The sequence below is a fragment of the Oncorhynchus mykiss genome, chromosome 12 (assembly GCF_057628025.1).
Source record: "Oncorhynchus mykiss isolate SJ-2025 chromosome 12, ASM5762802v1, whole genome shotgun sequence".
In the NCBI taxonomy this organism is placed as follows: Eukaryota; Metazoa; Chordata; class Actinopteri; order Salmoniformes; family Salmonidae; genus Oncorhynchus; species Oncorhynchus mykiss.
The window spans coordinates 49,767,501-49,788,533 of record NC_143033.1 but is presented as its reverse complement, the minus strand read 5'-3'; the positions used below and the strand labels follow the sequence as shown (position 1 = coordinate 49,788,533).

The following is a 21,033-nucleotide window of genomic DNA, read 5'->3' as shown; positions in this document are numbered from 1 at the left end:
TGGACTTTAATCAAGTTGTAGAAACATCTCAAGGAGGATCAATGCAAACAGGACGCATCTGAGCTCAATTTCGATTCTCATAGCAAAGGGTCTGAATACTTACAGTGCCTTGCGAAAGTATTCGGCCCCCTTGAACTTTGCGACCTTTTGCCACATTTCAGGCTTCAAACATAAAGATATAAAACTGTATTTTTTTGTGAAGAATCAACAACAAGCGGGACACAATCATGAAGTGGAACGACATTTATTGGATATTTCAAACTTTTTTAACAAATCAAAAACTGAAAAATTGGGCGTGCAAAATTATTCAGCCCCTTTAAGCTAATACTTTGTAGCGCCACCTTTTGCTGCGATTACAGCTGTAAGTCGCTTGGGGTATGTCTCTATCAGTTTTGCACATCGAGAGACTGACATTTTTTCCCATTCCTCCTTGCAAAACAGCTCGAGCTCAGTGAGGCTGGATGGAGAGCATTTGTGAACAGCAGTTTTCAGTTCTTTCCACAGATTCTCGATTGGATTCAGGTCTGGACTTTGACTTGGCCATTCTAACACCTGGATATGTTTATTTTTGAACCATTCCATTGTAGATTTTGCTTTATGTTTTGGATCATTGTCTTGTTGGAAGACAAATCTCCATCCCAGTCTCAGGTCTTTTGCAGACTCCATCAGGTTTTCTTCCAGAATGGTCCTGTATTTGGCTCCATCCATCTTCCCATCAATTTTAATCATCTTCCCTGTCCCTGCTGAAGAAAAGCAGGCCCAAACCATGATGCTGCCACTGTTTGACAGTGGGGATGGTGTGTTCAGCTATGTTGCTTTTACGCCAAACATAACATTTGGCATTGTTGCCAAAAAGTTAAATTTTGGTTTCATCTGACCAGAGCACCTTCTTCCACATGTTTGGTGTGTCTCCCAGGTGGCTTGTGGCAAACTTTAAACGACACTTTTCATGGATATCTTTAAGAAATGGCTTTCTTCTTGCCACTCTTCCATAAAGGCCAGATTTGTGCAATATACGACTGATTGTTGTCCTATGGACAGAGTCTTCCACCTCAGCTGTAGATCTCTGCAGTTCATCCAGAGTGATCATGGGCCTCTTGGCTGCATCTCTGATCAGTCTTCTCCTTGTATGAGCTGAAAGTTTAGAGGGACGGCCAGGTCTTGGTAGATTTGCAGTGGTCTGATACTCCTTCCATTTCAATATTATCGCTTGCACAGTGCTCCTTGGGATGTTTAAAGCTTGGGAAATCTTTTTGTATCCAAATCCGGCTTTAAACTTCTTCACAACAGTATCTCGGACCTGCCTGGTGTGTTCCTTGTTCTTCATGATGCTCTCTGCGCTTTTAACGGACCTCTGAGACTATCACAGTGCAGGTGCATTTATACGGAGACTTGATTACACACAGGTGGATTGTATTTATCATCATTAGTCATTTAGGTCAACATTGGATCATTCAGAGATCCTCACTGAACTTCTGGAGAGAGTTTGCTGCACTGAAAGTAAAGGGGCTGAATAATTTTGCACGCCCAATTTTTCAGTTTTTGATTTGTTAAAAGAGTTTGAAATATCCAATAAATGTCGTTCCACTTCATGATTGTGTCCCACTTGTTGTTTATTCTTCACAAAAAATACAGTTTTATATCTTTATGTTTGAAGCCTGAAATGTGGCAAAAGGTCGCAAAGTTCAAGGGGGCCGAATACTTTCGCAAGGCACTGTATATCAATAAGGTATTTCTGTTTTGAATTTTTAATAAATGTGCAAAAATGTCTAAAAACCTGTTTTCACTTCAACATTATGGGGTATTGTGTGTAGATTGCTGAGGATTTTTGTTTATTTCATCAATTTTAGAATAAGGCTGTAACGTAACAAAATGGAAAAAGTCAAGGGGTCTGAATACTTTCCTTAAGGCACTATATGTGTGTATCTGTGTGTCTGTATCTGTGTGTCTGTGTGTGTCTGTCTGTGTGTGTGTGTGTGTGTGTGTATCTGTGTGTCTGTGTATCTGTCTGTGTGTGTGTGTGTGTGTGTAGAGGGATTCAGATCACCCTGGTCAGCTGCATTCTGCAGTAGGGTGGTGATGAATCATCAGACATGGTAATATGACACCTCACTGCTGCTGCATCCCTGAAGCCCTCTACCTCCTCAGAGCCTCCAAACAACACTCTGACCTCTGAACAGAGAGCCGTGGACACACAGAGACATGCACACACACACACGTTTGCATACATGCTCTTGCTCTCTCTCAAACACACACGAGACACAGAGACACACACTTATGCAATCTCTCTCACACGCACACACACACACATCTAGTTCTCGTGGAATTCACCTGGAAATCTCTGTTTCCCTGGCGAGAGAGGGATCTGGGTGCCATATAAGTGTGTCGGGGCATTTTTCAAAGGGGCTTGGCCAAATAGATCAGCTGAGGAGAACAAACCAATGGCCTGGTTCTGCTTTTCTGGCCCTCTCAACCTTTCTTTCTCACCATGTCAAGAGTGAGCAAAGCTGTCATCAAGGAAAATAGTAAAAAATAAATTAAAAACCCTGTAATGAGCAGGTGTGTCCAAACTTTTGACTGATACTATATAGATACTAGACCCCCAAAAAATCTTGATCGACCAAACAATGTAAATGACACTAATGTAAAAATTGCCTTTACTGTTCAGCACAACTGAAAATGACTACACCGTGTTCCATGTTTTCTGTGATAACGTCTTAAACCAGAAACATTTGTTAATGGCCCTTATAGAGCTGAGACCTAATCATAGTCAATAGTGCCTAATTAATTCAGGCAATGAGCGAGGCGCCTTAGCACATGGCTAAAGATAAGCATAGGCACACAAGGTTTTTAATGAAGACAGGTCCAGAGCAATGATGTATACAAAAATCATTGGCCCAGACTGAATCAGTGAAATGAAACAATAGTGAATCAGAACAATACATATACCGTTTTATTCATTAGTGGTTGCGGTTACATTTCAGGTTGGGACTGGGGATGATAAAATGAAACCAGTGTTTAAAAAGGTATTTTCTAGTTTAAAAAGATACGACTTGTGTGTGGTCTCAACATCAAGCGAGCGCAGCATCTAAGAGGGTCTCTGTTGAAGCACTGCTTCTTCTACGGCTTTAAAATGTCATTGGTTTGACCTTTTCATTTATTTTTTCCCCCCTTTCCTTCCCCTCTTCTCCCTTCTCTCTGCTATCTCTCTAAGCGGCTTCCTTTCATTGGGACTCACTCTTGTTTGTCCCATGAAGTTTACCTCTCAGGCTTTACTGCTTTTCCCTACAATGGACAATACAGTTCCATTCTATTCTATTCTGCACAGATCACAAAAGCCAGAATAGGTGAAAGCAATCGGGAACGCCTTCTGCTCTTACCTGTTAAATGTTTTAACAATCAGGGCAGATGAAGGAAAGGAGAGGAGGAGGATGCTACTTTATAGACTATTGAGCTGCACCTTGTGTACTGTGACCAGCTCCTATTCCTGTGATGACGTATTTATGTGTGAGACAGTCTGGCCCAGAAGAGGGCGCCAAAGGCCAGGGTGTCTCCTTTCATCTGTCCCTCTCTCCTCCTGAGCATCTAGGGTTAGGGTTAAATTGTCCCTAGACAATAATCTTGGGTCAGTTTAGATTTTTCCCTTCTAGTGATTAAGGTTAGGATTGGGGGTGGGGAGGGGGAGGGGCAGGGGAGGCTGATCTGTAACTACAAGAAACCTCACCTCGGAGCTACCTCTCTCCTTCTGAGGCCCGGTGGCTGACACTTAAGGTCAAAGGGTCATAGGTCAGGGTTTGGGGACCCTGGTTGGCAGGGGCTGTATAGGGTTCAGTCAGATGTTCTGTTGTGTTGTGTTGTGTTGGCGAGTCTTGAGCACTTCAGAGTCGATCCAGGGATGCATGATTATAAGACTGTTTGAGGAGACTGAATAATAATATAACAATAAAATAATGTTTTATTTTTTATTTTTTACCTTTATTTCACTAGGCAAGTCAGTTAAGAACCAATTCTTATTTTCAATGACGGCCTAGGAACAGTGGGTTAACTGCCTTGTTCAGGGGCAGAATGACAGATTTTTACCTTGTCATTGGGTCTCACTCTCGTTTGTCCCATGAAGTTTACCTCAGGTTTTATTGCTCTTCCCTACAATGGACAATACAGTTCCATTCTATTCTATTCTGCACAGATCACAAAAGCCAGAATAGGTGAAAGCAATCGCGAACGCCTTCTGCTCTTACCAGTTAAATGTTTTAACAATCAGGGCAGATGAAGGAAAGGAGAGGAGGAGGACGCTACTTTATAGACTATTGAGCTGCACCTTGTGTAGCATGTGTACTGTGACCAGCTCCTATTCCTGTGATTGTAGTACACAAGGCCACAGATAACCTTAATACAACACACAGACATACTGGAAGGTGGGCTCGCATGCTCGAGAATTGTAATAAAATATTACTTCAACTTTGAATAACCATTCTGGTGCTTCCACTATGAACACTCTCTCTCTGACGAGCACGGCTCTGCCTATCAACAAGACTATGTTCAAACACTCACAAACATGTACGCTTAGGTCGTCCAAGGTGAAACAGCACCTGGACCTTACAAAACACCAGAAACAGCCAGCTCGACAAATTGAAAAGGCTGAAAAGTCTTCACCCAAATGAGAGGTAGTTTGTCCGGCAGCTAAAACAATGGTGTTTTCACCACCTTGGAGCAAAAGTCATGATTCAGCAACTATCTTTTAGCACATTCTCAGCACAAAAAAAAAACAGTTTTTTTTTTTTTTTTTTTTTTTTTTTTTTACTAGTGTCACACCTGTAAGAAAGCAAAATAAGATGTTTTAGAGTTATAAAAAAAACTATTGTTTTCGGGGGGTGAATACTCATTCTGATATCATGGCACTCAATTCATAATTCAAAGGACAGCACCACTCAACACATTCATTCGTCCAGTTGTATTCAAGCCATTTAGCAGATGCTTTTACTTAAAACGACTTGGTCCCAGGAATCAAACCCACTATCCTGGCAATGCAAGAGCCATGCTCTACCAACTGAGTCACAAAGGACACCACGGCAATCGAATGTAAATAAATAGGGCTGTAACAATACCAGTATCACAATATTTTTTTCCATGGGCGAAAAGGAAAACACGAAGCAGACCGAACTCTTTGGTCCTTAAAAAAACAGCTGTATGTAAAATATTGTGGGCTATAGATTGGAAAATAAATGCACGTGACTCTGGATGACAACACAATGATGTTTTGGTTTCCAACATTCGGGCTGTTTTCCTAAAGAAGGTAAATCTGCTTCGTGTTTCGTTTCCTTGCCACGATACTAATGGAGTATCGCGATACTGGTATCTTTCCCGGCCCTATAAATAAACTGTGAATGACATATCCAAATGACCTGGTAAAGACCCTTACCAAGGTGCACTATCATTAAGTACACACAACACATATACAACAATAACACAACAGCCATGAGCTAATATGAACCTGCTCATTCAAATCCAAAACACCTTTGTAGTCTCTGTCCACATCTTGTGGTACGGTGCGCCTCCGTAGTAAAACCACAAATCAATAAAAACACAATACCAGCACGCGTCTTTGTGTTAACTATCGCTCATGGCTCAACAACAACTCAACAACTTGTATTCACCTCATCAAGAACAATATATTGATAATACAGCAAATAGTACATTGCACAAAGAAAGGTAGACATACACTCAGCATCACTTGAACAGCTTTCTCTGAACTAACACCATAACAGGTCTAAGCCTCAGAACAGTCCAGTAAAGTGAGTGAGTTGTTCTGTGCCGCAAATCAGTAATTCATCAACCTCAGTCCTGGGGACCCACCCAACTGCACATTTTTGTACCAGCCCAGCACTTGACCTGCTGGATTCAACTCATCCACTGACCATCGAGCCCTCGATGAGTTGAATCCGCTTGGTTAATGCTGGGCTGGGATAAAAATGTGCAAGTCCTGTGGGTCCCATAGCAGAAAGAAAGATAGAGCGAGAGAGAGAGAGAGACAGAGACCGAGAGAGAGATGGGGGGTTGCTACTCACTTGACCCTGCGGAAGGCCAGTTTCCTCCTCAGTGAACCCCCCCAGCCCTGCCTGACCCCAAGGCCACAGAAGATCTGACTACTTAGCGAGCCACTCTGGACCATGGTGACTGTCCTCCTACCCCCCAGAGCTGTCACTCCTGGTCAATGGAGCCCCCGCCCAAAACAGGAAGTCTGGTGGTGCCGACACAGGGGGGTCCGGAACATGCGCCAGGTTTTGATCTAATAAAGATGCATCCCTCAGGCGATCTTATGTCTTTTTTCTCTCCAGATTCCAAAAAGCATCCTAATCTCTTTCCTAACTCCCTCTCACTATCTCACACACACACTCCGTTAGTACCCCACTACCGCTATCCCACTTTCATTCCCTCTCTCAATTTCTCGCTCACACAAACACTCTCTCAGCTCCTCTATATCTCTCGCTCTCTCTCTCACTCTCTGCCCTCTCCTAAGGTGACCCACTTCCTGATTCTCTCCGTCTTCTGCCTCTCTCCACCTGCTCTGCTCAGCGCTGCTGGCGTATAGTACCCTGTACCTGTATACCTGGCTGTAGCTATAGCCCGATGTGCAGTGTGTGGATGATTCTCCCCATGGGAACGGCCTGCCTGCCTAGACAATCACCACATAATTAATGAGCTGTCCACTGGGGAGGGGGAGCAGAGGGAGAAGGGGATAGGAGCTGGGGAGTTAACTATGAGGGAGTGTGTGCAGTGCTCAATGTCCCCCCCCATAGGGAAGTTCCTGCAGGTGTTAAGTAATGCAGGGGGTTGGGTGGGTGTGTGTGTGTGTGTGTGTGTGTGTGTGTGTGTGTGTGTGTGTGTGTGTGTCAGCTCCTCAGAGGAGGAAGGGGAGGACCATCCCACTCAGTGAATTTAATAAAAATAAAAATTGAAACGTTCAAAAAGTTATCCTTTTTAGATAAAACTATACTAAATATTTTCAAGTCAACAAATAACGGATTAAAACACACTGTTTCGCAATGAAGGTCTACAGTAGCCTCAGCAGCATTCTGTAGAGTAGCACCATGGTGTACAGAGGACAGTTAGCTTTTATCCTCCTCTGGGTACATTTACTTCCAAACAAAACCTAGGAGGCTCATGGTTCTCACCCCCTTCCATAGACTTACATAGTAATTATGACAACTTTCGGAGGAAGCCCTCCAATCTTACAGAGCTCTTGCAGTATGAACGGACATGATTTCTGAGAATTCATCTAGAAATGAAAGCATAAGTTACAGCTTGCTAGCACTGCAGTGTATAAAGTGTGGTGAGTAGTTGACTCAAAGAGAAAGACAATAGTTGAACAGTTTTGAACAAATTAACTTCCTCAAAAATTAAGGAGAAGCAGCAGAGAGCGAGAGGTATATTTCGTAGTATTTTTTTTTCTTCATAGTTTTACCTTTCACCTACTTAGCTAATTCAGCTAATTTAGCCTACTCAACAACCTGGCTCAAACAGAGAGGAATGCTAGCTGGCTAAGGATGTCCAACACGGCAACTCTTCCAAGTCAAGGTAAGCTTTCGGTTTTATAAATCTATTGTCACCGGGGCCCGCCGCTGTAACTGCTAAACTGCTTGCTGTACACTGTACTGCTTTATTGTACACATGGATTGGATTGTTGTTTTACTAACACATTAGTTCTAGTTAGTTAACTATAATGTTCATCTGGTGACAACGATGTAGGCTGTGTAGCGGTTAATAGTCATGGTATGAAGGTTTGTCTTGGAGAGGTTTTTGCACCTGGTCAGAGACAGATGTTGTATTGTGCACTGAAGTCCACAATCGAAGGGAAACGGTGAGAGGAGGAGAGCGCGTAGAGACGAGAAGGAATTATACAACGGGCAAAGTGATGCTGGTAGCCTAGCTCTCTGACTTGTGACGTTGCTGAATGCAAAGTGCTACATTTCTACGTAGCAGGGTCTCCCCCACCAGGGCGCCATGTGCCGTTGATACCCGCTGCTGTGGCTGTCGGCTCCATAAAATATTGGCAAAAAATTATCTCAAATGTATTAGGTGGAAAGGTACACATTTCCTGACTCAAAACCGATAGTACTTTTGACAAAAATAGCTAATTTAGCTGTGCGCTTTCAATAAAACAAATTTGTCCACACAAATTGGTCTTGATTCATGAATTCACTGGCAACGGAGCAGAGCAAGGCCTGCATCCAGCGACATCACGAGTCACGTGACACCAACCGCAACTGGTGTGTTCGGGGACCGAGGTGTTTTGTTGTGTGAAGTGACATACTGTATGACCCAGTGTGAGTAAAATAAGCATCCTGAGAGATTGCCTAGCATCTAATTGAATGAAATACTCCAATGAGTAGTTAGGAACCTAGACTGCTTTTCCCTACAGTGAGAGTCGAGGTCTAGGGTGAAGTTCCTCCTAGATGCTGATCTTGCATTTCCATCCACATGGATGGGGCTGTAGTGGAGCGAGTCGAGAGCTTCAAGTTCCTCAGTGTCCCCATCACTAAGAAATTAACATGGTCCACACACACCCACATAGTTGTGAAGAGGACACAACATGGGCATGGGCCCTCAGATCCTCAAAAAAAGTCATACAGCTGCACCATTGAGAGCATCTTGACTGGCTGCATCACCGCTTGGTACAACAACTGCAAGACATTGGGTGGTGAGTACGGCTCAGTACACAATGGTCTGAGGCACTGCATCGCAGTGCTAGAAGCATCACAACAGACGCGGGTTCGAATACAAAAAATATTTTAAAAATACGTATTCATTAGCGAAATGTTCACCAACCAGTCCGATTAATCTCTTGAGCAGTATAAAAAAATATATATCAGAAAATGTATAAAAAAACAAAACATTGAAATACCAAATGTATTATTATTATTTTTTTTACCTTTATTTAACTAGGCAAGTCAGTTAAGAACAAATTCTTATTTTCAATGACGGCCTAGGAACAGTGGGTTAACTGCCTGTTCAGGGGCAGAACGACAGATTTGTACCTTGTCAGCTCGGGGGTTTGAACATGCAACCTTCCGGTTACTAGTCCAACGCTCTAACTGGCTACCCTGCCGCCCCATTTGAACCGAGGCCTGAAGATATCTGAGATGAGTGTGTGAGTAACAAGACCCAGCCCAAATACTCTAACTAGTTACCGTTTTACAACATCACAGACAGGTGCACAGCCACAGCCAGCACAAAGATATCTATTTTTTCTTAGCTCCGTGAGCATTAAATTAGGTCACACACAAGAACACACACACTCACTTACTCACTCACTCTCAGGGCGACAGTGAAAAACACCTTCAAGGGGGATGCTTAAGTCTAGCAAGACCACATTTGCATCTTTATAAATCATTAACGTGATAGTTAGCCGTACCTTCACACCAGAGAAGGAGCCTCAAGGTTACGTGACCATAAATAAATGCATCAGCGTGCCAGGCGGTCTGTTAGTGAGCTGGCCAGTGCTGATAAAAGATGGGTATCTAGCCTCAGTGAGCCACTGAGTGATACCAATGATGTACAAAAACCCTGGATGGCTGATGCTATGTATTGGCCAATGAGAGGCTTTGATGCCACTAGTAGGCCATATTGGCACTTCCCAGAATGTGCAGTCCTCCATAGGAATGAATGGAATTCTATAGTATTTCAAAGACAAAATTACATTTATTTAAGTATGTTTTTGTTGTAGTGGGGACAGTAACATCAGTACTTTCAAAAAATTATACTTTAAGGAAAATGTTTGCATATATTTGTTTTTTATTTAGCTCACATAATATAATTTAAAAGTATGCATTTAAGGTGTCTGTAATATAATACAAGTGACAAAATCAAATGTAGACATTAATAAATGCATTTCTATAACTTCCTAAATATTTTTTACAGAGTTGGGGGAGTGCCAAGATGGAGGCGAGGTGGCTTCAAAACATCTAGTGTATATATAAATTATTTAGTGACACCTGTCTGGTTGGATATAGTGGAGACTGGTTGGGTTTAATGAGAAAAGGGATAAGAGGAGAAATAATTCAAGGAGCTTCATTGAAAATGTATCTGTGTTGGTGTTTCTAGGTAATTTGACGTCTATTGTCTACTACACTGTTACACTGGCACACTGTGATGCTGACGGGGACAGTGGCCAAAATGACCCGAGGAGTGTATGTCTATTTAAAGTGGGTGGGTTGGAACCTTTGATGTTCTTCCGACCTGAGTTCAATGGAATGAGCTCGCAGGCACCCCCCCTCAGGGGGCTACTGGGGGCGTTTGCTACACCTTTTTGTGAGAGGGCATACCATTTCAAATTCAAGCTTACTACACCTGCAAGCGCGCAGAGGAGACGTTACACCATTATATGCCATCCATTGACATAAATTAATAGTGTGTTCTCGCCACAGATGGTGCTAAGAATAAATGCAATTCTTGAGAAAATATGTAATATAGATTTTTTTGGGGGCGGGGGGTGAAAGTTGCTTTGCCATTTTAAAGTCCTGTATCAGCATCAGCTAGGGGGTCCTCCCTAGGCAGGAAACTGAAGTATACAGTCTGAAATGGAGTGATGATATTTCCCGAACATGTCAATAAGAAACTCTCATTTTAGTTTTCTGTTGCACAGTGTTTTGAAATGTTTTGCTATGGTGTGGACGTAATGAATCTTTAGTGTATTGAACGTCACCTGTGCTCAGTGTGAGAAGATCAAACTAAAAGAGAGAGAGAGGAGGAGCTGGAACAAAGGGGGACATTCTCTGAGGCTGTGTTGTTGTGTGTACAGCCTCCATGTGCTTTTTGGTTTTAAAAAAAACGGGCACGTTTCACAGCTACTTAACACCTCCCGTTTAAAAATTGAGCATTTTAACACCCCTCTTTAAAACAGTCCCCCTCTCCCTTTTTCCCCAATTATTCTCGTTCTCTCTCCCTCCCTCATCACTTTATCTTCCCTTCTCCATTTCTCTCACACACATCCCCTCTCTCTCGCTCTCTCTCTCCTTGACTCTAACTCTGCACTACTGTGAAGTAGACCTCCATTGAGGGTTTTGGTTAAGAACTGCCCTCTAGTGGAATTATCACCTCACACATCATCCTCACCACATCTCTTTGCACGCTAGCAAGTTGTGCTAAATTGTCTGATAGGCGATACATGTAAAACATAGTGTCTTCCAAAAGTCTTCATGAGCAACACATGGACATTGTATTTGCTTTATCATTGCACACATTCACCTAGCTGCCCACAAGCATGCATGTTAACACACATATGCATGCACACAGTATGCAGTCACACATACAGTACATGCACACACACACACACACACACACACACACACACACACACACACAGGTGTTACCCACCTCTCCTCCCGACTGTGAGGGCTCAAGAAGCGAGCGGAGTCCTCCTCGTGGCTGCTGTGTAGGCTGCTCTCCCTGCTGGGAAACACAGCCCAGAGATACAGTGTTAGAGTGTAATATGTGTTATTTAACACACACCGGCAGAGATCTGTCTGTTTGTGTGTGTGTGTGTGTGTGTGAGACAACTAGAAAAGTTCAGAGTTAAATGAAATGCAACAACTCAACAGAAAAAGCTATGGATGCAAAGATTGACCATCTATGAGGTCAAAATTATAGTTTTATCCATGCTTTGAAGCTACACTGAGTATACAACGCCTGCTCTTTCCATGACATACACTGACCAGGTTGAATCCAGGTGAAAAGCTATGACCCCTTTATTTATGTCCCTTGTTAAACAATGTAGCATCTCCTGGCTTCCCCGCAGAGCCTACAAACCACTGAAGCAGACCTTTGGAACATCTACATTATAAAAAGTTGAATAAATCCATGTAATATAGCCTACACCGTCACAATAAATCCACTGTTTATTTTAGACAGGTCTAGAGATACATGATATGAAGAAAATGCAGTCTATTTCAGAAGAACAGAATAGCATACTCTGAGTTGTCCTTATGTTAGGCCCTGATCTGGCCATGACATATGTCTGTGGGCTACACTAGTTAATTTAGCAGACAAGGTTTGTTTATAATTCTGTGGCATTCTTCTATAGTATATTATAGTATGAAGAATACAATTGAATATAGCTGAATAAAATATAAAATATATTTTCTCTAAACGATTTGAGGGAGTGTGCACATGCGGCTATTCTGTGTTGAGCAGTTAACAAAGAAACAGGTATTCCTATATGCTTCATTTAGAATTATTTATTGAACTTAAGTTGTGATACAAATGTTGGGCTATATGTTTAGATTTTTAATACATTCTAAGGCTGCATGATGCTACTCTAATGATGATTTTTTTTTAAGTTGCATGAAAAACACGAGCTCTGCTTAGTTTTTTTGCGCAGGCTGTACACACTTCATCAGCCTCTCATTCACAATTTGACAAGCACTTGTTAAATGCCTAGAATTTCCTGTCCTTTGTAATGCCCCCTAAAGAAAATCCATGCCTTTTGCGGCCAGTGGCCGTTATGCTCGTGGGCTGAATATAATCACATTATTCCCTTCTCCCAGCTGCGTGCCGAAGCACCTGTCACTCACATGGCTCTCCGTCACATGATCAGGTCTTTCTCACTCGGGTCTTTCTCACAAGCAATGCTTGGATTCAAGATCCAAGCATTGCTTCCAAATGCCACATCAGGAAAGCGGGTTTGAGTCAATATTAGCCAATGTGTTATGTATGTTATGGTTAGGTTAGGAGTTGTTCCTGAATGTGACCTGACTAGGAAAGACTCCATCCAGTCCCTAGTTATAGTAGCCTATTGCTAGGGGTCGACTGGCTAGTTGGTCAGGTCATGTGAGAAAGAAAAAAAACTGCTGGCCCTATGAAGCCTAATCCTGGATTAAAAAGTATATCCATGGAACATTTTCTTGTCTAGAACTAGTATTAAATCTGTGTCCGGGAAACCGGCATGTAGAGACATATCCTGTATCTCTGGTCGTCTAGTCACTTTAAGCTATAATTCGTTCTATTGAAAGTATTTCCATGCATTGTTGCCAGTGTTCAGGCAGCAACATTTATGTAAAAACAGTGGGGATATTTTCTGTCAAATAGGCATCCAGACAAAATCAACGGCAACTACATCAACAAAAGACAAGCCTCCATTGGTCGGATAGGCCTCTTCACATAACCAAGAGTGCCACAACTGCAATGTGCCTTACATGTACCACATGAAAGAGTGAGACAGAAAAGTGGCACATCTCATAGCAAATAATATACCTTCAGAGCAGCCTGTCGGTTTCTGCGATAGCCAACTTGGCAAGACTTGCCATGACAACAATAAGGCGTGGGTGCATGAATCTGCCATCCAGGCTATGTGTCAGAGCACTGGAAACTAAAGGCTGACTGGGCTACATAAGCAGCAGTACTGTTTTATATTAATTAAATCAGAGCTGTGTTTCGAATGGTACCCTATTCCCTATTTAATGTACTACTTTTGACCACGGCCCATATGGGGGCTACAAAAGTAGTATACTATATAGGGAATAGGGTGCCATTTGGGACGTAGCCCAGGTCTTCAGAAAGCAGTGTTGGCTATGAATATTTCATATAGCCCTGTAGACTCCTTCCAGCTGTCCCCTGGCACTTCTACATGGGCTGTGTCCCAAATGCCCCTTGTTGCTTATATAGAGCACTACCTTTGACCAAAACCCTATGGACCCTGGTCAAAAGTAGTGCATTACATAGGTGTCATTTGGGACACAGATTTACCTTTAGCTCTCAGTTGTAAGGCTGTACATATCAATGGGACTAGGACATTGGTCAACTCCAGAACTATCCACAGTAATAAGCATGGATTGTAGTTCTCACTTTGTCTCTTGGAATGGCTGTAGTATGCAGTCAGAGATCAGTTTCACCTAATCTCAAAATTTAGTAGCTGATTTGTTTAGTCATCAAAGTCGAACCAATGCTACAAAGTAGTGAACAGCCAGGGACAATACTGTAGTAGTCAATAGTCCTCATAAAATAAAAATATGCACTTTCAACTTAGACGCAGTTAGTAACAGACACCAGGCAACTCCAGGCAATTAACATTATATTATGCAAATAAAATACAATGGCCAAAACTTCAAATTCCAATAGTGAACATAAACCCCCATTTGAAAACAATACAAACCATTTATTTCCCAAACGATGTACTATTGCATTCCAGTGCTGTGCATATCATCCAGATTCACTGAAGACCAAACTCTGGCAGCAATGGCATTTGTATGTATGAAACATTTGTATCCATTATTCTTAAGCGCACTCCTCCATTTCCTGCTGTTTGATGATGCATTGTATCATGGGCCTGGTTTAATTTATAATGCAATTCATACTCTGCACTGTGGCTTAGGTAACATTTCAATGTGCCTATTTAGTCAAGATAAGCTTGGGGGTGAAAATAACCTGTTTACAGAACATGTATATTATCAAATTTGGACGTCAACAGCTGGTATATATGAGAAACACAAACCTGGGATGGAGTTTCAATAAACAAATAGGGTCCCGTTGAGGACTTCAACCACTAAAGTGCAGTTTTTTTCGTGTCACTAATCACTATTAGGGGCTTGTTCAAGTGAAAAAGTGATGGAAGCTGTAGAAATCAACAAACCACATCCCTTTGATAGAAGTAGGTAGGTGTCATTTTTTTCCGCAGGAGGATTATACACAAAGACAAAAGAAAAACAAACTGGATTCCAGCTCTCCACTACAGACCAGGTCCTGCATTCATAAGGCGTTGAGATCAGTTGGAGTGCTGATCTAGGATCAGTTTTTAGATCACAATCAATACAATTAAATGGACAAGAGGCACCTGATCCTAGATCAGCACCTCCTAGTATAATCATAATTATTGTTCTGTTTAATGGTTCTGATATGATTCCATTACTACATGGTTCCAACTACACGTTGATGCATAAGGGTGCCTTAAGCTGGCCCAAATATGTCTAACACTTAATGGGTAACCCACTGTGTATTTTACATTATACACAGTTTTGCACACTAATGGTTAAGATTAGGATTGGGGAGGGGAAGCACATCATAGATCTGTACCTAGGGGAAACTTACCTGCTCTCACTGTAGTGATCCTTCTTCTCGCGCACGTTCAGCCAGCGGTGCAGCAGGAAGCGCTTGCGTCGCGGCGAAGCGCTGGGTGTGGAGCAGTTGGACCAGGTGGTTGCCGCGTCCTCGTCGCTGGATGGTGTAATCTCGATGGACGGCAGCTGTAAGTACTCCATGCCCCCTGAGAAGGAGTGCGACCCCTGGCCCTTACTCATGACCTCTGACCTCATAGTGGCAGCCGCTGCAGACACAGCCGGGGTCACGCTGCTCTCGCTCTGCACGTTCTTCATGCGCCGCATCTTGAAGCGCTTGCGGCGGAGGGACGGAGTGGCAGAACTGGAGAGGGCGGAAGAGTCACCACCCGCAATGGGTACCTTTCCCCCGGCGGATGCTTCTGATCCTGGGTCTCCATCCGGGGTCTGCCAGTCCCCCGGGGCTTGCACCTGGAAGGAGGGGAGCCGGAGGGTCTCGGTCATGATCTTCTGTCCCACCGACAACTGGCTCATATAGGAATACAGCAGCCGAGGCGGACACGTCTATCCAGAGAGGATGAGAGAGAGAGAGGGAATGTGTGCCTGGCAGGATGCTTCCTGGGCTGCACTAACGTAGGTGGAGAGAGCCTCTCTCACTGTTTTGTCCAGAGTGAGAGTGAGTATACAGTATCAGTATAGCATCTTCTTGTGTCATTATCCTTCCCGGTATCTATGCTCTATGGATTGAGGTCTTGTGCATTTCTGATCCAGCTGCCACAGCGTGTTCTTAGCCCACTTAGATGAGTTCTCTTCAGGGCTCCCTTGCTCTAGTCCCTGGTATCACAGCCATGGCCTAGAGGTCAGAGTAAAGTGAAAGGGTGCTGTATGCTAAGTATGGTTTAGCCACATACATGCAAGTATTCACAGCTCCCATTCACAATTATACACTCAGATAAACTAAATGATGCAGATACGCACACGCACAAGGAGCACAGGACTTTGTTATTAGGATTGGTTTCCTCTCGTTCCCAGCAGGGAGACAATTCAGAGCAAAATACTGTTGATTCCCCTGTGATGGGAGGCTAACCTCTTCCTGCTTCCTAAATGGCTCCCTATTCCCTACATAGGGCCCTGGTAAATTGTAGCACAGTATGTAGGGAATAGGGTGCCATTTGGAATGCAGAGTCTAAGATAAGTGAGACACGTCTATCATCAGTGGTCCTGAGGGGGAGAACCTGCAATTTCTCTGTAGGCTAAAACGTCAACAAAACAAAGAAGCTGATCGTGGACTACAGGAGACAGCAGAGAAAGGATGGCCCCATCCACATTGACGGGGCCGCTGTGGAGAGGGTCAAAAACCTCTCCAAAACAATACAGCAAGATGGCGTCGACAGAGATGGTCACCTCGCTTCAAGTCCTGAGGAAACTATGCACTAATTTTGTTTTTTTATGTATTATTTTTACATTGTTAGTCCAGCAAATCTTGAGTGTTATTACATACAGCCGGGAAGAACTATTGGATATAAGGGCGACGTCAACTTACCAACATTATGACCAGGAATACGACTTTCTCAAAGCGGATCCTTTGTTGGATCTAATCCCAGAGGCCGACCCAAAACAACGTTGTCTCTGCACGGAGCGGCCTCCTGGTCAGACTTAAAAGGCGAGCACACCACCCACCCCTTCCAGAAATATTAGTGGCCAATGTCCAGTTTCTAGACAAAAAGGTGGACAACATTAGGGCACGAGTTGCCTTCCAGAGAGAGATCAGAGATTGTAACATTCTCTGTTTCACGGAAACATGGCTCACTCGGGATATGGTGTCAGAGTCGGTACAACCACCGGGTTTCTTCATGCGTCGCGCCGACAGAAACAAACATCTCTCTGGTAAGAAGTAGGACGGGGGTGTATGCCTCATGATTAACGAATCATGGTTTAACAATAACAACACACAGGAACTCAAGTCCTTTTGTTCACCTGACCTAGAATTCCTTACAATCAAATGCTGACTGCATTATCTCCCAAGAGAATACTCTTAGATTATAATCTGAGCCGTGTATATCCCCCCCAAGTAGATACCTCGACGGACCTGAAAGAACTTCACTGGACTCTATGTAAACTGGAAACCAGATATCATGAGGCTGCATTTATTGTAGCTGAGGATTTTAACAAAGCTAATATGAGAACAAGGCTACCTAAATTCTACCAGCACATTGACTGCAGTACCCACTCGAGCGAAACACTGGACCACTGCTACTCCTACTTCCTTCCTCCCCCGCCCCTCCCTTCGGAAAATCCGACCACAACTCCATCTTGTTCGTACCGCCCTATAGGCAGAAACTCAAACAGAATGTACCAGTGACTAGAACCATTCAAAGGTGGTCTGACAAATCGGAATCCACGATTCAAGATTGTTTTGATCCTATGGACTGGAAAATGTTCCGGGAAGCCTCAGACAATAACATTGATTTATACGCTGACTCGGTGAGTGAGTTTATTAGGAAGTACATTGGAGATGTTGTAACCACTGAGTATTAAAATCTAGCCCAACCAGAAACTGTGGGTAGACAGTGGCATTTGTGCAAAACTGAAAGCGCGAACCACCGCATTCAACCATGGAAATAGGTTGTGGAATATGGCCAAATATAAACAGTGTAGTTAATCCCTATGCAAGGCAATCAAACAAACTTACTGCCAGTATAAGGACGAAATTGAGTCACAATTCAATGGCCCAGACACGAGACGTATGTGTCATGGTCTACAGGCAATTACGGAATACAAAAAAAAAACAGCCACATCATGGACACCGGCGTCTTGCTTCCAGACAAGCTAAACACCTTCTTTGCCCGCTTTGAGGATAATACAGTACCACCAATGCGGCTCGCTACCAAGAACTGCCCCCTCTCCTTCTCCGTGGCTGACAAGAGTAAAACATTGAAACATGTTTACCCTCACAAGGCTGCTGGCCCCACATGCTTCAAGATGGCCACCATTGTTCCTGTACCAAATAAGGCAAAGATAACTGAACTAAATGACTATCACCCGGTAGCACTCACTTCTGTCATCATGAAGTGCTTTGAGAGACTAGTCAAGGATCATATCACCTCCACCTTACCTGCCACCCTAGACCCACTTCAGTTTGCATACCGCCCCAAAAGGTCCACAGACAATGCAATTGCCATTACACTGCACATGAAAACAACCTCTCACTCAACATCAACAAAACAAAGGAGATGATCGTGGACTTCAGGAAACAGCAGAAGGAGCACCCCCCTATCCACATCCACTGGACAGTAGTGGAGAAGGTGGAAAGTTTTAAGTTCCTCGGCGTACACATCACGGACAAACTGAAATGGTCCACCCACACAGACAGCGTGGTGTAGAAGGCGCAACAGCGCCTCTTCAACCTCAGGAGGCTGAAGAAATTTGTCTTGTCATCTAAAACCCTCACAAACTTTTAGATGCACAATCGAGAGCATCCTGTCGGGTGTATCACCGCCTTGGACGGAAACTGCACTGTCCTCAACCGCAAGGCTCTCTAGAGGGTAGTGCGGTCTACACAACGCATCACCAGGTGCAAACTACCTGCCCTCCAGGACACCTACAGCACTCGATGTCACAGGAAGGCCAAAAAGATCATCAAGGACAACAACCACCCGAGCCACTGCCTGTTTCCCCCGCTATCATCCAGAAGGCGAGGTCAGTACAGGCGCATCAAAGCTGGGACCGAGAAACAGAAGCTTTTTCAATCTCAAGGCCATCAGACTGTTAAACAGCCATCACTAACTGGCCACTACCGACTTTCTTATTGGCAAACTCAATAGCCTTGGTTTCTCAAATGACTGCCTCGCCTGGTTCACCAACTACTTCTCAGAAAGAGTTCAGTGTGTAAAATCAGAGGGCCTGTTGTCCAGACCTCCGGCAGTCTCTATGGGAGTGCCACAGGGTTCAATTCTTGGACCGACTCTTTTCTCTGTATATATCAATGATTTCGCTCTTGCTGCTGGTGATTCTCTGATCCATCTCTACGCAGACGACACCATTCTGTATACATCTGGCCCTTCTTTGGACAATGTGCTAGGCAAACCTCCAAATGAGCTTCAATGCCATACAACACTCCTTCCGCTAGTGGAAATAAGTGCATGCTCTCTAACCGATTGCTGCCCGCACCCTCCCGCCCAACTAGCATCACTACTCTGGACGGTTCTGACCTAGAATATGTGGACAACTACAAATACCTAGGTGTCTGGTTAGAGACTGTAAACTCTCCTTCCAGACTCACATTAAGCATATCCAATCCAAAATTAAATCTAGAATCGGCTTCCTATTTCGCAACAAAGCCTCCTTCACTCACGCTGCCAAACATACCCTCGTAAAACTGCCTATCCTACTGATCCTTGACTTTAGCGATGTCATTTACAAAATAGCCCCCAACACTCTACTCAGCAAACTGGATATAGTCTATCACAGTGGCATCTGTTTTGTCACCAAAGCCCCATGTACTACACACCACTGTGACCTGTGTGCTCTCGTTGGCTGGCTCTCACTGTCGCCAAACCCATTGGCACCAGGTCATCTATAAGTTTTTGCTAGGTAAAGCCCCCCCTTATCTCAGCTCACTGGTCACCATAGCAACACCCACCCGTAGCACACGCTCCAGCAGGTATATTGCACTCGTCATCCCCAAAGCCAACACTTCCATTGGCCGCCTTTCATTCCAGTTCTCTGCTGCCAATGACTGGAATGAATTGCAAAAATCTCCGAAGCTGGAGTCTTATATCTCCCTCTCTAACTTTAAGCATCAGCTGTCAGAGCAGCTTACCGATCACTGTACCTGTACAAAGCCAATCTGTAAATAGCTCACCCAACTACCTCAACCCCATATTATTACTTACCCTCTTGCTTTTTTGCACCCCAGTATCTCTACTTGCACATCTATCACTCTGGTATTAATGCTAAATTGTAATTATTTTAGCCTCTATGGCCTATTTATTGCCTTACCTCCCTACTCTTCTACATTTGCTCACATTGTACATCGATTTTTCTATTTTTCTTTTGTGTTATTGAATGTACGTTTGTTTATGTGTAACTCTGTGATGTTGTTTTTGTCACACTGCTTTGCTTTATCTTGGCCAGGTCGCAGTTGTAAATGAGACCTTGTTCTCAACTGGCCTACCTGCTTAAACAAAGGTGAAATAAAAATGTTTATAAATAAAAACTTACATAGAGTGGCTGCTGCCAAAATCCAGACCTAAATCCAGACCTAAATCACTGGGCACTTTAAAAAATGGATTTAATAACAGGTATCACTAGTCACTTTAAATAATGCCACTTTAAAATTGTTTACATATCCTACATTACTCATCTCATGTATATACTGTACTCTATACCATCTACTGCATCTTGCCTATGCCGCACGGCCATTGCTCATCCATATATTTATATGTACATATTCAATCCCTTTACATTTGTGTGTATAAGGTAGTTGTTATGAATTTGTTAGATAACTTGTTAGATATTACTGCACTGTCGGAACTAGAAGCACAAGCATTTCGCAACACTCACATTAACATCTGCTAACCACATGTATGTAACAAATAAAATGTGATTTGATTTGAAACCTTAAAGTTCCTCGGCGTGCATCACTGATGACCTGAAATGTTCCCTTCACACAGACAGTGTGGTGAAGAAGGCACAACAGCGCCCAACAAATTAAATTAACCCCCCCATAAACTCCAATAAAATGGTTTCATCCAAATCTGGCAACCCTGTTTAGCTTTCGCGCTAAAGTTAGACTAGGCAGTATTTGGGGTGATGATCTGTGAGGTAATTTGTCAAAAACTGTAAATGACTTGTTTATGCACTCTTGTATACACTGTCATAAGTACATCGAAGACTTGCGATATACTGAAAAGTGGCTAAACTAAGTTCATATTTTCGGGGCAATGGGCGCAGCCGACTTTGACTTTCTTTATTTGCGTCTTATAGT

At 43.4% G+C, this 21,033-nt stretch overlaps 1 protein-coding gene across 7 annotated transcripts in view; it reads right to left on the bottom strand.

Annotated features, from left to right (window-relative positions):
• Window positions 1–17,296, bottom strand: part of LOC110537710 (protein Aster-B) — a 108,623-nt gene extending 91,327 nt beyond the window's left edge. For all 7 annotated transcript variants that reach the window (XM_021623982.3, XM_021623983.3, XM_090192630.1 and 4 more), the window contains exons 1-2: window positions 15,079–17,296; window positions 11,374–11,448 (exon numbers count right to left, since the gene is read on the bottom strand). In XM_021623982.3, the coding sequence (XP_021479657.1) occupies window positions 11,374–11,448; window positions 15,079–15,578 (575 nt within the window). In that variant the 5' untranslated portion in view covers window positions 15,579–17,296. The remainder of the gene's footprint in view (window positions 1–11,373; window positions 11,449–15,078) is intronic.
• Window positions 17,297–21,033: the final 3,737 nt, after the last annotated feature.